This window comes from Chaetura pelagica, unplaced genomic scaffold (assembly GCF_000747805.2).
Source record: "Chaetura pelagica isolate M959 unplaced genomic scaffold, ChaPel_1.0 scaffold278, whole genome shotgun sequence".
NCBI classification, from domain to species: Eukaryota; Metazoa; Chordata; class Aves; order Apodiformes; family Apodidae; genus Chaetura; species Chaetura pelagica.
The window spans coordinates 3,761,598-3,782,615 of record NW_009954497.1 but is presented as its reverse complement, the minus strand read 5'-3'; the positions used below and the strand labels follow the sequence as shown (position 1 = coordinate 3,782,615).

General features: G+C 36.2%; 1 protein-coding gene across 1 annotated transcript in view; it reads right to left on the bottom strand.

Moving 5' to 3' along the window:
* Positions 1-15,848, bottom strand: part of AKT3 (v-akt murine thymoma viral oncogene homolog 3) — a 133,059-nt gene extending 117,211 nt beyond the window's left edge. Inside the window, exon 1 of the mRNA XM_010004588.1 lies at positions 15,690-15,848. Within this exon, the coding sequence (XP_010002890.1) occupies positions 15,690-15,735 (46 nt within the window). The 5' untranslated portion in view covers positions 15,736-15,848. The remainder of the gene's footprint in view (positions 1-15,689) is intronic.
* Between the last annotated feature and the right edge of the window lie 5,170 nt (positions 15,849-21,018).

Below are 21,018 nucleotides of genomic sequence, written 5' to 3'. Positions count from 1 at the left end.
ACAATGTTTTGTTGTTCTTCCTATTTTTTAATGAAACCCAGCTGAATACTTAAAGAACCTCTTTCTTCAAGGTGTGTTTTTAATCCTCTGCTCCTGAAAAAATATTATGTCAATATTTTTAACGATCATCCTATAATTGTTCTCTTCAAACAAACCTTGAACAAACAATACAAGGCTACTCCTGCCAACTCACTGATCACAGGTCAAAGCATGTAGTAATCCTGTATTTTTAGCTCTTCAGTGTTTTTCATTGTTACATGCTGTTCAGCAAAAATCTTTAGCAGTGAGCACAGGACAACTATACTTCAAAACACTCGTCAACACATAACTTGAAATTGTATACCATACAATGTCTTCTCACTTCTTTTCTTTCAAAAACAACTTCTAAGTCTGCCTTCAGCATTACTGGAAGTACTTAATTACAAAGTGAATAGATAGATATTTCAGTTGCCAAACACACAAAAGAGCAAACAGTCACGGAAAAGAAAAGAGACAAGATATTCAGGGGCATGCTGGGTTTATTTTTCCATATAACATTACCGATGGTTGCTCTGAATTTTGCAGAATGGACAAATTCTGATAAAGTTTTGTTGAACAAAGTTTTATCTACAGAGCTGACTGGATCCAATTGCACAATAAACCAGAAGCAAAATCTGCTGAAGCAGAAAATGGCAACCACGTAAGCTCTGAAGGACAGTCAATAGCTAGATGTTTTACCTCCAGTGCACGGGAGGAAGGCATCTAAACTGATTTCCATCAGGACCAAAAGTCTAAAGGGTTTAAAAATATTTGTACTTATTTTAAAAGTTTAAACATATTATGTTTCCTGAATATTGAGCCTTTCAGTGCAGCTGAATTGCATTTGCAAGCTTTTTTCACCTTTATGAGGCATTAAGAAATAATCACTAGGACAGTCATCTGTAAGTGGAAAAAACAGAAAAGCTGCAGTTATCAGTTCACCTTTGAAAATGTTTGAGGAGCTATTCACTTTGCCTAAACGTGTTACCCTGTTAAGTGGAACTAACAGACTTGGTTCACTATTTAGATTCACATAACACACCTAGAAGGTGAAAGGTTGTTCAGGTTTCTCACAGGAAGCATTCATTCCAATGTGTCAGGTTGGGTGTCAGAAGATGATTCAACAAGGGTAAAAAAAAAATAAAAAAAAAATAAAAAAAATCACACAGACACACTTGCTTGGAAGTGCCTCCATGTTAATGAATGCAGACTTCTTTCTTTATTGCCTGAAAAATCATAAGGCAAGAAAAGATCACAAACAACGCTATTTACTAAGTCTAAGACATTACTGAATACTTAATTCAGACAAACGTATTTCAGATTGTATATTTTAATAAGATGTTTTGCATAATACACAATCAAGAGACAGAATGAGACAACAGATTTGAAAGCTTACATTTCAAACAGAAGCCTTTTATGAAACTTTTAAATTCTGCTGAGGTGTTTCTAACACAAACCCTTTTAGCATTAGGCTAATACCAGGGCAAGCTGAAAGACAATACAGTGCAGAGAGCTGCTAGTTCAGAAACTCCACTTCCTGCGAAGTGACAAAAAGTGCAAAAAGATAAGAGCAAGTGTTCTCAGAGGAAAGGAAATCCATAGTACTGTCATTAACTGTGGGTTACTTGGATAAAATAATTCTGGATTTTTATCCAAGTAATCCTGAATGCTCTATTATTGATTAAGCCAATCAGTAGGAAAGCAGATAAGGATCTATTTAGTATGAACCTTTATTTCTCTTTTCATGTCTAAAAAAAAATACACAAATTCCAAAAGAAAAGAAAATATATTACAATTGAGTATTGTATTAAATCTGTACTTGTTAATTCTGACTTTCAATTTTAGTCACCCCTCAGTATTTGCAGAAAGCAACCTAAACCCTTCAGTTTACACACACGGGGGAAAAAAAAAAAAAAAATCAATCAGAAAAGCCAAAAAGCCTTCTGCAGTTCTTGTGTACTCTGAGGCACTCCTTGCACATCCAGTGCGATGTCCCTCAATTTTTTTTTTTTACCTTAGCTGTTCAATGGAGAGAGTCTTTCAGTTGGTGCTTTTCTGCATGTTCCTCCAGCTGCCCAGTGGCATGCTTTCCATGACAGATGCTCTGGCTTCATTCTTAACATATGTTCCAGATGATAATTCCATCTTCTTTTCTGGATAACTTTAGAGCCAAGGGGTTTTTGAGCTGTCTAATGAATCTTGGCATCTGTTATAAATTCATTCCATTTAATACATAGTATTTTTCTACGGCATTTGCTTTCAAAGGCATTCAGATGTCTGTACCTTTGTTGGATTTCTAGCTTTCACATCCATATGTTGAGATGGAAAGAAATATCTGAGTTGAAGTTTCACACTCTGGTCTTTAAAACATGGATTTTTATGACCATATCTTATTTAGCTGATAAATTAAACTGTTGCCTTGCCAATTTATAATGCTAGCTCCTTACTGAAATCCCCAGATGACAGGCACCTTACTGCTACAGTACATAAATTTATTCCTTTCTTGTATTTCTTTACTTTCCAGTGGAGTATATGAGCTGAGAGTTTCCAGGGATAAATTATATTTGTCTAGATTTTTGCCATATAATTACATAATAGCATTGTAAACAAAACAAAGACACAAACAAAAATATAATGCTTTTCAATTAACTTCATCTTCCAATCACAGAAGAATGCGTCGCAGCATCTCAGAAGTTACTGCAATTACCACGGAATGTTTCTTTGCTACAGACACTTCTCATGATTTCTTAAGTAATTAAGATTTACATGCCTCTTCAATGCAAGCTTTCCTTGTGTTTTTTTTTCTGGAACCCTATTCTCACATTAAACTTTCTCTACCTTTTTTCTTCTTTCATGCTACAGTACCTAGCAATAGTTACTTTATTTCTAGTTGCCAACATTCCCAGTCTATCCAAACTATCATGTAAATGTCACCATTCTCTGCATCCTTCCCATTTTATCAATCACTTTCTACCCTTGACAAGCCCACCAGCTGCTTAGAACCATGCAACAATAGTACCATTTACCAGCTATTCTTTCAAACAAGACCGGAGAACAACTGTGGCCAAGGGAAAGGTGTGGCAAAACTGACAATGGACTTCTATGCCAGGACTAACCAATAGTTACAGTATGAACCAGAAGAAAAATACATGTAAAGCATTCTAATTCTTTCATTTTTTCTATTTCAAACCAGGAACAGAATCTCTTGACTACAGTAGAAGCTGAAGCCACCGCTGCATGCTTCTCTTTCAGAAACAAAAGCACTCTTCAGTGCGGGAGGAGCATAAAAGTCTATTTCCTAGGAGACTATCCTTACAAGAGACCCTTGAGAAAGTTCTCCTGGTATCTGGTACCTGCTCCATACCCCAGGCTCCACAGGAGCTCACACCATTCCACAGGCACATCAATGCAGTTTAAACTGAAAAAAAAAAAAAAAAAAAAGATCCACCCCTTTTCCCACAGTGAGAACTTAAGGAATATGGCATCTTTATGTGCTTTGTTGAGTCTTGTATTTCTGATGTTAAGCCTTTTGTAAGGCTTTACATACACTACAAGTATTTGTATTTAAGATGGTGCATTTTTAAACACCATTCTCTTCCTATGTGTTATGTTCTACACAGCATTTAGTCTTCAAGAATTGATTAAATCATAGCACATCAAATGTGTTGGTAGAGAAGAACTGTTAATATTTAGCCATACTAGAAAAGACTAAGATGTTGACAAATTGATTCATTTCTTGCTTTAAGTACTAAAAATAAAATACGGATACTTTAAGTGAAGAAATACAAACAGACTTTCAAGGAACTCCAGAGAAGACAAGATATTTGGAGCATTTTTAAAGATGTCAATTGGCAAAAGACAAGAGATATTGGTAAGCCACCCTTTTTATACACTGTACATCTAACCAGTATAAAACTTTCTACTACACTATAGCTACAAATATATTGAGATCAACATTCCACCAAGCACATATGGCTTTTAGGGAATAAAGCTGACTATAAGAAAGAAAAGGCTATCAATATGCTAAAGCTATAATGCTAGATTGTATTTACTACAGAAATACAAATTTCTATTGTGAGGGAATTTACCTGTGACAATGATTTCAATGAATAAGACAACCTGTGACCTTCCATCCAGCAAAAATCACTTTATTATAGAGATATTTTCCTTTTGTAAAGAGGGTGATGCTTTTGCACTCACATTGCCTCAACAAAAAGAGTTTTTTTCTGTCCCTTGCTTTACCCAGACCTGGAACAGCAACTTGTTACTTCTTTTACAGGAAAATTAATTACAAGAAACCAACACAAATTCAGATTTTATGTTCTTATATAAGAACAATATTCCTCAAAAAAACTCAAAATACCTATTAATACTATAATTTTTCAGAATTTGACCATGTTTGAGTGGGTCAAGCTTTTACTATTGAAGGTAATATTTATTATTATTTGCCTATCCACAGCAGATTATTTAAACCCTCAGTACCAATACATTCAACATTTGTAGTATTATCTATTAAGACCACACAGATACTTAGGTGGTTGGCATTAAAAAAATACTTCATTTAGACTTACACATAGGTAGGTATTACACAGCTATTATATACCACAAATAATGCACTACGATCATAACAGTTTCCCTAGCCCTGTCTTTGTAGACTAAATGTTATCTGCAGGTATGTTCTTGGAGAGGGTGAAAGCGAACACAAAGTGTTAGAAAGGATCCCTAAAAGCAGATGGTCTTCTGGTTTGGGTGTGGGTTTTTTTGTTATTTTTCTTTTTATTAGAAAAGAGAGATATCATTATAGTTGTGGCAAATGGGAAACTACATGGTGTTTGTGTGTGCCTGGAGAAGATGACATGCATTTGCCATGCATTTTACCTATTTGGTCCATTAGCATGGTTGCCCACATTACTGCACATAACAGCAATTCCCCATCTCCTTTGGAGTAAGGATGGCTGGATCAAGTGAGGGTAAAGTTTATTAGTTCTACAGAAGCCTCTTGGTATCAACAGCAGCTTCACATAAAACCCTCTATGCACATGGCATAAATTAAACATGTAAGATCTCAGCTGTGAACGAAAAGTCTCCAAAAGGATCCCAAATGCAAATGTTTACAACAATCATTCATGTAAAATATTCATTGTGCATGCTGAAATCAAGAAGAGCATGATCCTTCTCCAAATGTTGATACATAACCAAATGAAGTAAGTAGTGGTCTTGCAAAGAATGAATTTCAGCCAAAATCTACTTCTACAGGGATTCTACCAAATATAGCAGAAACTATGGAAACTTTACTGCAGAAACTCTATGGAGAACTGAAGAGGCTTAAAAATTAACATTCCCTGACGTTTCATTGAATGTCCACCAACACAGTATGTATATTATGAACTCTGAGAATCATAAGTATAGTTTTAATCTTGAGTAATACCCAGAAGCCAACAACTCACTAGACTCAGAAGAATACTTGTCTGTCTTAACCTTTGGGTGTTTTTTCTGGTTAAAAGCCTCTTTTTCAAAATAGCTTTCAAACTCTAAACCCAAGAGGATCACAAAACTACTTTATCATTTAGACTAAGGAACCACTTAATATTTCAGTTATTAGCCTTTTCAGTATTGTGTTAAAAATTACTGCTTAAAAACTACAAACACACAGCAACAGGAACCAGCTAACATCTTTGTGCTAGTTTTTATTCAGTCATGTTTAGGACTAGCACAGAGAGTAAATCAGTGGCCCTTTCCTAAGCACAAACTTCAAAGAACACCATCCTGAAATACAAACTAGTTGTGCTGAAGTCTGGTCATAACCAAAGTTTTAGGTGCAATTCTGTAAGTTATAAACTCTTGCAAAGGTAGGGGCTGCCACTAGGTGGGAGAGGTCCTCCCCCTCCACACATTCCCACGTGTGCCAGCACTGCTGTTTGTGCAGCTACATGGTGAGTCAGGGCAAGGAAATGATCCATCTTAGAGTTAGCTAGGAAAATTAAAATAGATTTATTTTCAGCTAGATAAATTTCCTGGTATGATTCACCATGTCACCACTATGAGCGCAAGTGCCAACACAACCAGGCAAGAGGAAGACGCAACACTTCCCCCATTTCAGCAACAGCTTCCACTTAGCACAAGTTTCAACTAAACATGGAACTGTATCTATTGGGGGCAAGTTCACAAGCTCTTAATTAAAATACAGTAGTTGCTTCTGTTTCTCAGGAATAAACTTATTCAGAAAGTTTCCGATGTATTACTCAGCATACATAAACTGGCATGATATTATAAAAGCCAGCACAGTTCAAAATTAAGTCAGTGAATACTAGCTTTAAAGTACAGCAAAAAATGCTGTATGAAAACACACTGCTTTATAAGCATTTCCATGTGTGTAAAAGCTATAACACTAATCCATCTGCATAGTTTCATTAGGCCAAAAGAGTTTAAGTATAGGCAGAGACGTTGTCATGTTCCTATGGATCACTCTCCCAGTGATCGCTATTCAGGTTTCCTCCAGTCTCTCTGGAAGTCATCTAGCAAAAAAACAAACCTTCAGATTTCATAAAGGACAACTGGTTTTTTGCATCTTATTAACAACTCTTCCTCTAGTACACCCTAACAAATTTCACCTCTTCCTCTGCAATACATCAGGAGGATAAACAAAACCCAAAAAATCCACTGCTTCTCCATCAGGCTCAACTTCAACTACTATTAGACTCACTCTACTTCCTATATAGACAATCATATTTTACAAAACATTAATTTTGGAATTAAAGGCACTTAGAAGTTTCACAAGGATGAACAAACTCAAATTCAGGAAGCCTCTGAGGTGAAGCAGCAATATTATTTCCACTTTATCTGAGGGAAACTGTGACCTGGACAAATTCAAGTTAAAATCCACAATACTGAGTACCAAATTAAAGATACTGTTGGCCAAAATTTTTAATTAATTTACCATCTTACATGTCTTTCTTCATTATGAACAGAGCTCTCCACACGCTTATCACAACCAGAAGCACAGAGAACCTGTATAAAGTAGAAATCAGATCTCTATCTGTTGGTGTGGTTCTCATTATCCAGGCCCAACTATCAGCTATCTGTGAAGACTGTTCTGGTTTCAGTAACCTTCTTAGCTTGACAAGGTTGATAAAAGACCAGCAGGAAACTATGCACAGTAAAACTTTTACAATTCAACTGTTCAAACGTGAATAACTGAGAATTATGTAGTTTGGAATTTTCATGTAAAAATGGTAACAAAAACTAATAAAACTGGGGGGTTTCTGGTTTTGCAAGTTAATATGCTACCATATTGTAATTAAATATTTTTGTAAGACTACCTTCAAAGGCAAGATAGCCAACATTTTGACAGTGAACTTCAGAATTTATCTTGAAAAAGGGAACATATTTTCTTACCAGTGTGCTAGCATCCAACACATTCATTTCCTACCTTACTATGAATTTTAAGAAAGCACTCTGTAAAAAAGCAAACTATAAATGCAGAACTTACAGTAAACACGATGCCAGTTGCAATGATCTGATTACAAAGAACTGTGCTTAGATTATAAGAAGTAAAGATATACAACGAAGAGAAAACAACCAAGACAGCACCCAAGTGGTTACAAAACGTTCTTCCCTTGTTCTCCATCTTCTATTCCTTCCTTAAAACACCACTAGCCTGATCTCTTCCCTAAGCTGTTTTTCAGTATGTCAATTTGCAGTTTCAGCTGCCTCTGATATTCGTGCCCTAAAACTGACTTCTCTGTCCAGTACTAAAACTCCTCCAGGGCCCAGTTTCAAGTCACAGTTGTTGACCTCATTAATGCTTTTGATGATTACAGCAGAAGTAGTATAAAAGAAGTAGGTCCCATGGAAGCATAAGCTGATTGATCTAGCTGAGGTGAAAACAGATACATGGATTGCCTTTGAAATAAAGGCAACCACAAAGACTAGGGAGATTTGTTGGAGTAGTACACAGGTATACTGAGGGAAGATTATTTTTCTAATGAGGTGTCAAAAACCACAGTATTGCAAGCAAGTTATTGTAAGGATAACAACTTCTAAGATCAAGTGAAATAAATACAATTAAGTTTAATGACCAGATTACGGTATGCCAAAGGTATTACACAGTGTGACTATTTAAGCATTAAGTAAAAATAAGGAGCTCTATTAAAAAGAAGTATTTGGGAAACAGTTCCTTAAAGTCTTCCCTGACAGCATACTTTCAACACCTGCTGGTCATGCACTACTGCCAGGCCAAAAATGTTGTGAACAGGAAAATGACAACGAATTGTTAACATCTTGCATCCCCTTGTGACACCCTGCAACAGAGAATGTTAACCTTGCTTCTGAAAAAATATTTCCCTCGTGGGTAGAAACTGCTATGAATAAGAGAAACTGGTATGAATAGAGTTAATCTTCAAAACATGAGCAGTAAGGCAGCATTCATTACAGAGGAACCAGAACAAACATACAAGAATATGATAACACCGTTGTGTCCAGAGTATTAAAAAAAAAAACAACAACAACACTGCCTAGGTCTAACAAGCAACTTCTTGGTACAAATAGTAAAAGCACTCTTCCGCTGTTAAAAGTAAGGATGTGTGAAAGCCCAAAGTTCAAGGTGATAAGCACCAGAAACATGCCTTATAAGCCACTGGAAGGATGGTAACAAATAGGGTTCCTTCTAGGTACTGATTTTGTTCAACTTCTTTTCAAAAATCTGACAATCAAAAGCACCAAACATGTTGGTATTCCCATGAACATTCCACGTTAATAATATCCTAGTAGCACAAACATAGGACAACACTTTCCTCCCTTCAACTATATTACTGCATCTTCTATATGATGTATTACTGGTAGGAACTAACATATTTAATCAAAGAAGATGCAGAGAATTCTAGCCGCTACCACCTACAATACAGTTCCATCTAGAAGAGTGCCTTTTTTACCAATCCAGATCACAACTACAAAGCCATTTAAAACCTAGGAACAGGCTGTATTACAGCTACATGAAACAAAACCAATTTAAAAAAAATAAAAACTAATCAACCACGCACACTTACTTTAATTTGCATTCAGCACGGATATTGCAGAAACACATCTTGAGACTGTTTAAAATCTCTTGCATTGCAGGTTTCAATTACTATAGCAAACTGCCTTTACCTGCAGAAACTGGTAATAATGCAAGGTGGAGAGCTGCAAACTTAAGTCGCCAATTATCTAAAAAGTAACTGGAAGAAATAATTATTTAGCAAGGAGAACTTCCCACTTGCATGAAGTTTAAGACTTTTATGTGGTTCTGACCTTCTTTCAGAGACAAGTAAGGCTAAATACATTGTAATTCTACCAAAAAGTAAAGCTTGGCACTCAACTGCAAAGTGACTGGGAGAGAAGAAGGGCACAGAAGGTCCTTCTCTCCTAGTGGGGTAGCCGCAGGAAAACAGCCTCCACATACAGAGATCTCTCCTCAGAGTGCATGTGGAAGCCAAAAAAACAGTGACATTTCCCCAACTACAAGCAACTATACAGATGTATATAAACCCATTACTACACTGAGTGCATGATACAGAAACTTCTAGGTATCTGATCGCTTAAAAAAAAAAGTTTTAGATACACAGATGCAAAAACATTTACACAGGAGAGCTTGAACTGTCCTTTCTTCTCTCTGGTCCTCATGAAGCTGCCTCTTTTACATTCTAACAATATTTTACTGGAACTTTGCAGTAATTCAGATTTTCTATTAATTAGCCAGAATTAGAGTAGAACATTATAATAGAAAGGCTTTTTTATTTTCAAGTGCTTCATCAATGAAGACTTTACGTTCTGCTATTCACTAAGACAATTAGAAAAAAAAAAAAGTTTAAATTTCTTCTACTTCATATAGCAGATGTTCAAGACAGTCTATTTCAATTTGTCTTTGTTAGAGGTGTGTAAAACTACTCAAATAATTCAGACAATCTGCAAACACGATTTCTGACAGGCTGTGAATAACACTCAATTCAGAATAGAAATAATTATCCTTAGTATCCTATTAAAAAAACAAACAAAAAAACCAAACACAAATACACACAAACAAACAAACAAAAAAAACCCACAAAAAAACCAAAACACACACAAAAAATACACAACACAACACATACAACATAGACTCGATCTCTACTGTGCATTTCCAAAATTAACATCTGTTTGGTCTTCATTCAACTGTGAAATCCAATGTCCAATAAATTAAATTACTTAGTTCTTTTTCTGGATTTGTGGGGAAGAGGGGAAGACATTTCCCTAAGACTGAGTAATTTGTACTTTAAGCAACAACTGTATTCCTATTTGGAACAATAGATTTATTCCACTAGACTATTTGTTCTTCTTGGTAGTATATATAACAACAATAAATATTTTCCACACAGTTATTTCTTGAAATCCCATGATACCTGCATCGTGTCCTGAATTGCAAAAATGAAAACAGACCGGAAGTTGAGGGAATCTCACCACAATAAAACACACACATCTTAATGTATTAACTCTGTGAGTTTAGAAATACTAACACTACTTCAGGTAATTCAATTCTGGATAGTAATTAGTTATGAAAGGCTGTATTAAAAAGGAAAAAAAAATTAAGTAAAAAATAGATATGCTGTTTAGAGGACAATCTCTTTATAGAAAAGCTTCATGACATCTATTTCGCAAACACCAACACCTCATTACATCTAACTTCTTAAGTTACCATGGTTAAGCCTCAGCAACAATTATAATTCAGTTCTCCCTCTATAAAACCCATATACTACTGCTTCTGTACTTCAGGAGAGTATTGTGAGATAAAATAAGGACACAAAAAACTATAAATTATATTAATGTCACCCCCATAAGCAAGTCAGATACATTATCCATTCAATATAACTGGGGTTAAAGTACATCATGGAGACCATGTAAAGACTGCCATGACCAAGTGTGTTCCATTAGATAATGATGTTTAGCATAAAAGCCCAGAGGAGTGGTGATTGAAGTACGCCAATGGAAGCACTGACTTAAACTGACATTTTTGTTTTGTCTTTAAATAATGATTTAGCCATCTTGTTATACAATACACATTAGGTATATGCTCCCCAGATAAAAACAAAACAAAACAACTTCCTCTTTCAATTAAAGAAAAAGTTAGTGAACATTTTTAATTTGAAACTGGGTCCTTTAAAAAGTTACCATCTGTGTCAACTTTTCCTTTGTCCCAAATGATCTTTTAATAATATGGTAACAAAGACTCTTAAATCTTTTCATATGTTTAAACTAATTGAAATTTTGTGCAGAGGTTATATATAAAGAAATTAGGTTGCAATTAAGCATAGTTATTAATGATTCTTAAATTGAATTGTTGTGACTGTAATAGAGCACAGACAAGGTCAACTCTACAACTCCACAAAGGTTAGCTTTAAAGAAAAAAAATACCACCTGAATTATATGCGTAAAACCCACCTTTGTAATTATATAGCTCTAATCATACCAAGTATGTTCATCCATTTCAAAAAAGTTGTTTCCAAACTGATGAATGAAAAACAAACCCCCTCTCTAAAACATGAAGTTTTATTTATTAATACAGCAAAAACACATTAAGTAAAATTAAAAATACTCTTACAATAATTTTAAAAAAAACCAACCAAGAAACCCTCTGCAAAATGTTATGCTTATAAGCAAATTCAAAATGTAAGTCACTTCAGCAATTACTGTAGAGTCCTTACACTAACACATAAATGTCAAATACATCTTTTAACTGCTGCATATCAGCAACGAAGTGTGAAACAGTGTATTTCAGATTCTCAGTCAAGATCACTTCCCTTTCACCTATATGCATTAGAAGGAAAAACATTGGTGTCATCTTAAAAGGAAACTCAGACAAAACATCTGTCTTCTAATACGGCTACGGGAATAACTGAAACACAGAAAGAATAAAAATAATAATTATTATCCTTTCTGAAATAAAACACACTGAGCCAGTGCATTGCAATAGTATCTTTCCACCAGCACAGGGAAACCAGCTAAAGTCATCGACACCATAAGATGGTCCATACAAAATACATTCCCACTATTATTCTCTTGCCTGAGCAGACCTCATTCTAGAAGACTACTGGATTTCCACTTGTACAAGTTCCGATGTGTCACAGGGTACACCTATATTAGTACTTTAATTCAAATGAGGAGAGCAGTTTTGCAACCAATCTTGCTACCACCCTAGTTCATGCACTTCTGTTTGCTGCACAAAGCAGTCCTGGAGCACACAAACCTGGCACCTTTCAGACAAAACTACAAATCGCAAGATGTATGCCAGGAGCACTACCACAGCTAACAGGGCGCAGGAGCAGACAGGACTCACTTGCAGATGTACTGAGTATAAACAGTTATCAGGTCCTCACCACCTGTTACTTCATTCTCTGAATCTGCTCTCACATTACTTAGGCAGGCCCAGCTACTGCACTTCAGGGTCTCCTATCACCTATGAGACGGGATCTGACTGCACTTAAGGTTCACTGAGCCTCTTAGGCTTTGCTTCCTCTTTGGCTTCATGTTTTCCAAAGTTCTCAACTCCAGCCTGTCATCTCTGCCCATTTTACCACTCAAAAATAACAGCTTATTATTCCTCAGTATCATCTACTCTCACCACACCTAAATTTCCTCTCATAAGACTACTCAAAGCCTGACTATGATTATCCTTAAATAAATTTAATGCTAGCACTTCTTAACTTTGAGCACTGGCTGATTTTAAAATAGTAATACTTGAATAGGTTGATCACTTAAGCACATTAAAAAACAGCGCACTAAAGGCAACTGTGTAGCATCACATCAACTCCAGTGCTCAACAGCAGGGTTAAAAGATTACACACCACCCTCAGCCCTCTATTATGGACATGGATACAGCACTAAAGATAGTAAAGGAAACGTTCTCTCTATGTATTTCACAGCCATTAAGACTTGTAACACTGTGCCCTACCAGACCTTGAATTCCCCAAACTCAATTTTGAGTCTCAACTCAGAGAGAGATCCCCAGCTCCACTTACAGTCCTCCACTCTCAGTCCTACTTTCAGTTCAATAACCTGCCTTTGCAATGCCCTGTCTACCTAGCTGCTCAAAACCATTCATCCCAGTACTTTCAAGTCATCCTCATTCTCCTTGACTGGGCTGTGAATCAGAGAGAGATTGCTCTGTTCCGTTCTTTTCCTGAAAGAAAACCATCCTGACTGCTGATGGGAGCAGTTTTTAAAGGTCCTAGGCTATATCCACATGACCAAGTAATTCCGCATAATAGAAGCAGTCAACCAAAGCAGCCAGTGCCTAGGCCCCTACACTTCCAGCATATAGGATTTACAAGCTTTATTTCAAGTTAAAGTCAGTCTGGAGCATCAGATTGAACGTTGCACCACACACGTGCCTCGGGGCTGTCCAAAGAAGCAATTGCTAGGGCTGGAGTTCACTCAGCATCCGACTGGAGAAGAGATCCCATGCTCAGCTTCCTCCAGGAGGAACCTAGAGAAACCTCTCCGTGAACTGAGTAAGTGACCGCCCAGTGGAGACAGATCAGAGAATTCACTTTAAAACTGTAATAACATGATTGCTTGCAGAAGCAAGGCAGCTTCACCACATCCCAGGATGTTCTTGGTACAAACAGAAAAAACTTAGCTGGCAAAATAATAAGCTTCTACCAAGAATACTTCAACTTTCAGAATTTAGACTAAGGTTGATAGCTTTCTTGGCTACAAAAAAAAAAAAAAAAAAAAAAAAAAAAAAAAAAAAAAAAAAAAAAAAAAAAAAGTGCTAAACAACTCTAGCTCTCTTGCTCCAGAGAAAGGTCAGGGTAGAAGTTGTAATTACATGAAACCCATAATTGTTGAATTAAATGCTTACAGATTCTTGACACTGGAAAACCACTGCAGTTTGCCTTTTGTTTTCAGAAACAAATAAACCACTTTAATCTACAAGCAACCACAGTTAGACACAAAAAATTATGGACAACATTAGATCTAATTTAAAAAAATCTCCCACTTAAGCCTACACAGTTACCTATAGCAAGAAGGAGAAAGACAACCACACATTCATCCAAAGTTAATTAAAATAAGGAAAAATGCATGTCATGAAATGTCTTTACTTAAAAAATAATTACTAACTAAACTGGCATCAAAATGTCAACTCAGTAGGCTTTTCTTTAATTAACAGATAATAAAACAGCACAAGGAGGAAAACCTTTATTTTACATTTCAGAATTTCAAATATTCAGTAAGACATTGAGTTTCATGGAACATTGTCCTTTTTTGGACCTCAGTGATTAATACATGTCTATCCAGTGCTCGGAGTTGAAATCAGGGTGTAATAAGAACGAGTGATATTACATGAAGGGACTGATGTTGCATAGAAGACAATCAGTTAGATCATCCTAATTCCTTTATAATACATTTGAAAGAAATTATATGAAGTAATAAAAAATTAAATCAGTTACCCAAACTGAGCAAACAACAGGGAGATGAGAAGGAAAAATAATTTAAAGTTTTAAATAGTTCCTGTCATGTAATATTTAATTTGTTATAAATGTAAGCATATAGGCCAAAATAGGGAACAGGCCTTAAGCTTCATGCTCTTTAGCCCATTTTAATCTACCGTACCCATAATGCATCATGAAATAAAATTTATTCAGGAATGACAGAATAATACACTTTTTCTCTCATTCTCTTGGCTTCTTTGACATTTTATGTCAATCTGCAATAGCAAAGCTAATAATGATCTTTGTCTTCACGCACTACTATTGAAACAAAGCATTTCTTTGTAAATTAAAGGGTAAATTTGTTCCCACTCTTCCAGTCTAAATCTCTCTGGGCTAGAATCACAGAAGCTAGTGGCATAAATCACCCTACAATCCAGACCATCTTCTCTCCACTAAAGAGATAATGTTCTTTTGGAAATAATCATCTGCCCAACCACAACCCAAAGCAGAGCTGCATGAAACAGGGAAGATTTCATCTGAAGTTCATTACATGATACAAATGCCAGAGATTTCTAGAGGTGTCTCTTTCAAAGCTTAACATACAGAAAACTTCCCAAATTTGCAAATCACATGGTGACACATAATAAAGTGACATCTCAAGAATTTACAGGAACTCAAATGTAACAGAAATTGTACTTTGGACTGGCTTATAATTAAGAATATATTCTTTAATAATATGGCTTCCAGGACTGGAAAGTAATTAGGTGTATGTTGAGCTTTATGCAAGTATCATGTTGATTTCATGGGGCCTACTTGCATTTGTAATACAAGCTGAGCCACAGTGCCTGATTCTGGCACCTGGGAACTTTCAGACAAAGTACCACATCTGCAACAGCTTCCAGGTAATCTACTGTGCACCTCTAATGCTACCTCTTCCAGCTGCCACCATAGCCTACTTAAATCTGATACATGGGTGACAGCAGCTGCAGCAGCGAGGCTAAGTGGGAATTACTGAGTCCTCTTCACTGTCAGTTACCTCTGTAAACAGGGGCAGTGCTGAGGGCTAAGTATTAACAAGACCAAGGCCTTAATGGCCATTAATTCCATATGGTCAGATTAGCTCACTGCAGACCAGAAGATAAATCAAGAATGCTCTTATGTGTAACCATGTAATGCCATTGCACAGAGCACACAATACATCAGAAGAACTTCCCATTAAATGGTAGAACTTACCCCTCTTCTGAACCCAGCCTTCCTTCACAATGGTAACATCGCTCATGATGGCTCCACTCTGAAGCCCCAACTCAAAGGAGTATTTCTCTCAGTTATCAGCTTGTCTGTTTGGCTTTTCTTCTGCAGCTCTTCCCTGTTTCTACTGATGAGTCAGCCTGGAAGGAAATATTAGAGAAAGAATTTAAGTCTTTTCTGTCTTTCTCACTTGACAGCCAACAAAAAAGTCTTTGTTGATGTCTTCCACTGACAGAAAAATCTGCCTTTTTAAAATTAATCATATAACAGAATCATGTTTCTAGTCTTAGAACACATTTTTCATGAACACTAATACTTATAAGAAGCAGAATATGTGAAATGTTAAGTCATGTGGGACTTTTGTAAAATGCACACAATAGAATTCTCTTATACTAATGCACAGGATGCTGTTAAATGAAGAGGTGCTGATACTGCTTCACAAGTCTAACTCTGAACCCACAGGAGCTTTAATCATTCCCACATTTGTCAGAATTCATGTACTGGACAAGTGGATCCACTATTATGCTACATTGATCATACCAAGAGCACAAGAAAATGGAAATAAAGGTTTTGTAAAGAAGCTTAAATCCAAAGCTTCAGGCACTAGGGATACTGTTATCCTTTTAACTGTTAAAATCTGTAATAACCAGTTTATCAACCATGGAATTACTTTTTTTAACACTTGAATTAAAGAAAAAAAAACAGTAAAGGCTATAGAGACAAAACATTCTTCCTACTTCCACTGCAAGTTCATCACAGCCAACAGAAATCCTTAACTGACAGAAGTTTAAAAACAGTATCATCTACAAGTACAGAAACAGAAAAACTACTACTTAGAAGTACAAATAAACCAAAAAAGCCAATGTTTGGTTTAAGAAAATAAGAAGCTCACATCCTCTCAAGGCTTTTAGGCAGGCAGTGACCAGAGTGCTCTTTTCCCTAAGCCAGAGGGCAGGAGAGGCTTCCTTTTGCCAGCAGACTGCCCTTCCTCTCCATCTTTCAAAATAAAGAGAAGTAGTGAAATAATGCTTATCTTGAAAAGGGTGGAAAACCAAGAAAGGAGATTTCTCTGAAGGTAGAGCAACAGCCTTCTACAGCTGCACACACAGAAGCACACATGTACACAGCACTAGCACACAACAGGAATGCACACACCAGTTTAGTACTATCAAATTCAGCATATACTTACCCATTCAGTAGACCGACCAACAAATGTGAAGATGTGCTAGAAACAAATATGACTGTGCTAGAAGCAATCTGTGCAATGAGTAAATGGAGAAAGGACTGGGAAATAAGCTGGTTTAATCCAACCAAGTACAGGCTGAAAAGTGAACAATTATATGCATGCAGGTTATTTCTTATTTCTAATTTGAAAAATGTGTATTTGCACCACACAGCAGCTAGATGGAAGGCTACTTCTGTGTGGATGCTGTGCAAAATAAAACTTGATACAAGTATTTTTTTCAAGTGGTATGCAACAAAAAATGTAGTACAACCTGATTTTACAGAAACACTGAAGTGTGTACATTTTACATTTTGCTGTCACTGAACTATTTCTTTCAAAAGCATACAGTATTTCAGCTGCATAAAAGTAAAAACCACAATGCTAAATTCATTAATACAGCAAAGTTTAAGTAATATCAAATACAGTGCCTCTGAGGCATCTGCACTGCACAGGCTGATATAACAGTAAGACCTATGCAGGTGATACACAGCCTCTTGCACTGGCATCACGCCCTGTTGTGTCTCAAAGGACACAGGACACCTGTGTTTATGCAACTGCACCCTGCCTTAAGACTTACATATTGTTTAAGTTTAATAAGTTAATAAGTTAATAAGTTTTCATAACAGTTAAAAGAAACTGTTACATACAAGGTTTGGAAGGACATTAGACAGCTTCATTACTGTTAATTGATCTCACGAGCTTTAGCTGTTTAGAATTCGTATTATATAAGACCATATGGCAGAAATAATCAGAACATTCATTTCCACATCCTCCACCTTACTAATGTGAGAGTTATTTTCTGGGTCATGCATTATCAGAACCTTTGTTTGCTTGCTTCAACCTAGAGATAAGCAGGTCTATCAGCTGTGCGTGGAAAAAGATCCTGACAGAATAAGACACGTGCCTGAAAGCAGGCTGCAGTTTTGTCATTCTGGATCACTGCAGCACTGTATCAGCTCATACTACAAACACACAAATCCCGACAAAGCCAGAGGTGAGTGACCTAACAAGTAACTGTGACCTAAAAGTAGCTGTACCGTGAAGGAAGTGTAAATGCGTTAGTATCCAAATATCTGACTTGAGTTTGATTTTCCTACAAGATTTCAATTGCATTTCAATTGCATTTCAATTGCACAGCTGACTTTTTTTTTTCAACTATGAAGATAAATTAAGCAATGTAACACACAGTATGTAGCTTGGGCTGGCATATGCTGTAATGTGTCTTAACCTTTTGGCAAATTTAACGTACTTTCTGTTTTGGTGCACGCTCATGAAAGGTGCAATCTTTTTTTTTTTTTTAATCAGTAAAGACTAAACTGAAAGAAATTAACTCCTGTACTAAGTAGTAACGATCTTGTCTGCCCACATACTGATCAGTAAGTCCATTATTTGAGTAGACACCCAGTTTTAATGAATGAATTTACGCTTAAAGCTCCCTATTTATCCACTGACTACAATTAAGTTAGTATTACTCAATCAAAATCTTATCTTTGACCGATTTTCATGTCAGCCAGTGCCCCAGCAACCTTGTGTGTATCTGCAAAATTGCATTCCCACCCATTGCATGTACTGCTTTACTGAATTTCAAACAAAAGCCTCAAAATACAAAAATCAGATTGAAATGGTGACAAGACCAACTGAATTATCTCCAGTTTAGCTTCACAATATTATCAGGAACAACTTAAGTATAATTATCAACAGTTGTATGGTTATAGTGATTGCTCCTTTAATGGGTAATTACAAGTCAAGCTGAATTACACAGGAAGCTGAAGAAGATATATCAAAGCATTAGAAAACTAATGAAAATAAAGGTTATACATTAACATTGCACTTGTAAAAAGCCATTTGTAAGCATCTATAGCATTATCCCTTATTAAATACCTTTGAGGCTTTCTACAACCAGTAATTCTTTACTCTGAAAGTCACTCAGCAAAGCTCTAAAAAAGCAGACTTTTGAGAATTACTTTAATGAAAAAGTAATACAGAAATCTTCCCTGAATATGTAATAAAGGATTTCTATAGACATAAAGGAGTTACCAGAAACATACGGAACCAGAACTCCCTCATGAAAACAGCATTTCATGTACAGCTCAACTACTTCAAGAAAAGATACAGAAGTTTATTCTATACAGCTGGCATAGAACTTAAATACTTGTTACTAACCAACTCTGCTCTCCCAATGCACTTCAAGTTTCAGAACCTGGTATACAGTAACTTTTTCAGTCTCCCTTTTTGTTGTGGGATGGACCCACAGAAATAGGGGAAAAAAAAGTAGTAACTGAAGTTGAAGACATTATGCACTCCAGCTGCTCCCTACAGGCAAAAACTTGACTTGCTTTTATATATGCTTCTGCAACTAGAGAGCAGGTTGGACAGCTTTTTATTACCCAAATTATCAAGCATAACTTGGAAGATATGTTTCAAACTGCATATTCTGCAGACAGCATCAGATAGTCATGTATAAGCATAATACATACAAAAACTTATTGTCTACATGCTTTCTGGTGCAGGTGTAAAAATACACTCCATCTCAATCAGTTATGTAAAGAAAAAAAAAATGCTATCTTTTGGATGTGGTAGAAAATAGTAATTTTTTTCCTTCCTTTTTTTGGACAGCTATTAAGCCAGTTTTATAGTGTTAGAGGAAACAATTCAGCAGACTTCTAAAGAAGTAATATAAATTTCTAGCTACAGAGGTTGCAAAGGCATCTTTCTGAAAAAAAAAGATTAAGCAGAAACTATTACATGCAATAAAGTTGCAGATCCCTCTGCCAAGGCTCACAGTCTTCCCACGCCATGGTGAAAACTAGCCAACACCTTTTCAGTTTTCATCTTGAACTTCAAGAATAACAACAATATAGAGAAGAATCAGATTGTTTCATGAAGCTACCATATGGGAACTGTAAGACCATTTAAATGAGCAATGGTCCACTCAAAAAGAAGACACCTTTTCCTCAAATTCTATTTTTAAATTAAAGGAGACTCTCATACCCACCACAGCAGTCATATAACTCCACAGATCCAGTAGATGGGGAAAAGGAAAGAAAGCCCTTCCAAGCAGGAGGACTAAAAACAGTGGTTCAGGTATACACTTAACCACTGTGTGGAAGTGAATAATCATTGAGATTCCTAAGAACAGACAACACTCGCTTGGAATCTGGGCATCCTCCCATTTCCCCCATGACAAGAGGCAGCTAAGTAAAGAAGACAGTGCCCATAAATTCAGTGTAAATTGTATGATTCAGGTTTCTGTTGTAAGAACTTCCATAAACACAGGCTCCTACTTTCAACAATTCTGTAGCTGAGAAAAAACAGATACTCTCACATTTAACAACTCAAGTTACCAGAGAGAATACCAACAGGATCAGTTTCTTTGCTTCCAGACATGATCCTTGTAACTTCTTGTAGCATTACCAAGTTAAGTGATTTATCCAACCTTATTCTCTTAATACATAAGGGAACTACCACTTTCCCATTTTACAAGTAACCATTTGTTTAATAAAATGTTTTGGGGAAAAAACAGCATTTTGTCTGGCTGACTGAGATTCTTTGGTGCTCAATGTAAGCAGAACCAAATCTCATAATCTCTATCTCCTTATTTCTTGGAAAGGTAACTTAAAAACTTTGCGCATGCACACACAAAACACATACTACCAAAAAAGGCAGCTCTCAGTCATCCTCTAGTGGCTTCCATCACATATTTGTTTCCCTACTCTGGGGGCTTTTTTTTGCTGGCAGGTCAAGCTCTTAAGGTTTTCACAAATCTGAGTTGGAATCCTCCAAGAAAACCAAACAGGCTGTAACTGTCTCCAGTGCCGGTTGCAATCATAGAGCAAGAAATTCAAAAGATAAGAATCTGGACTAAAACCAGAGTTGTCTTTAGATTCAGATGTCGAGATCCAAGCTTTATTGAGATGAAAAACATATGCATATCCTCTTCGTCTATCTAAGCTCTTATCTAAAAATCTAGTCAAACAATTAGAGGATATATTGCACATCAAAAATTACTCAAAAGACTATGTTGAAGATAGGAGGTTGATACAAAAGGCATTAAATGAAATTAGTTTACATTGCTAATGGAAGAAGCAC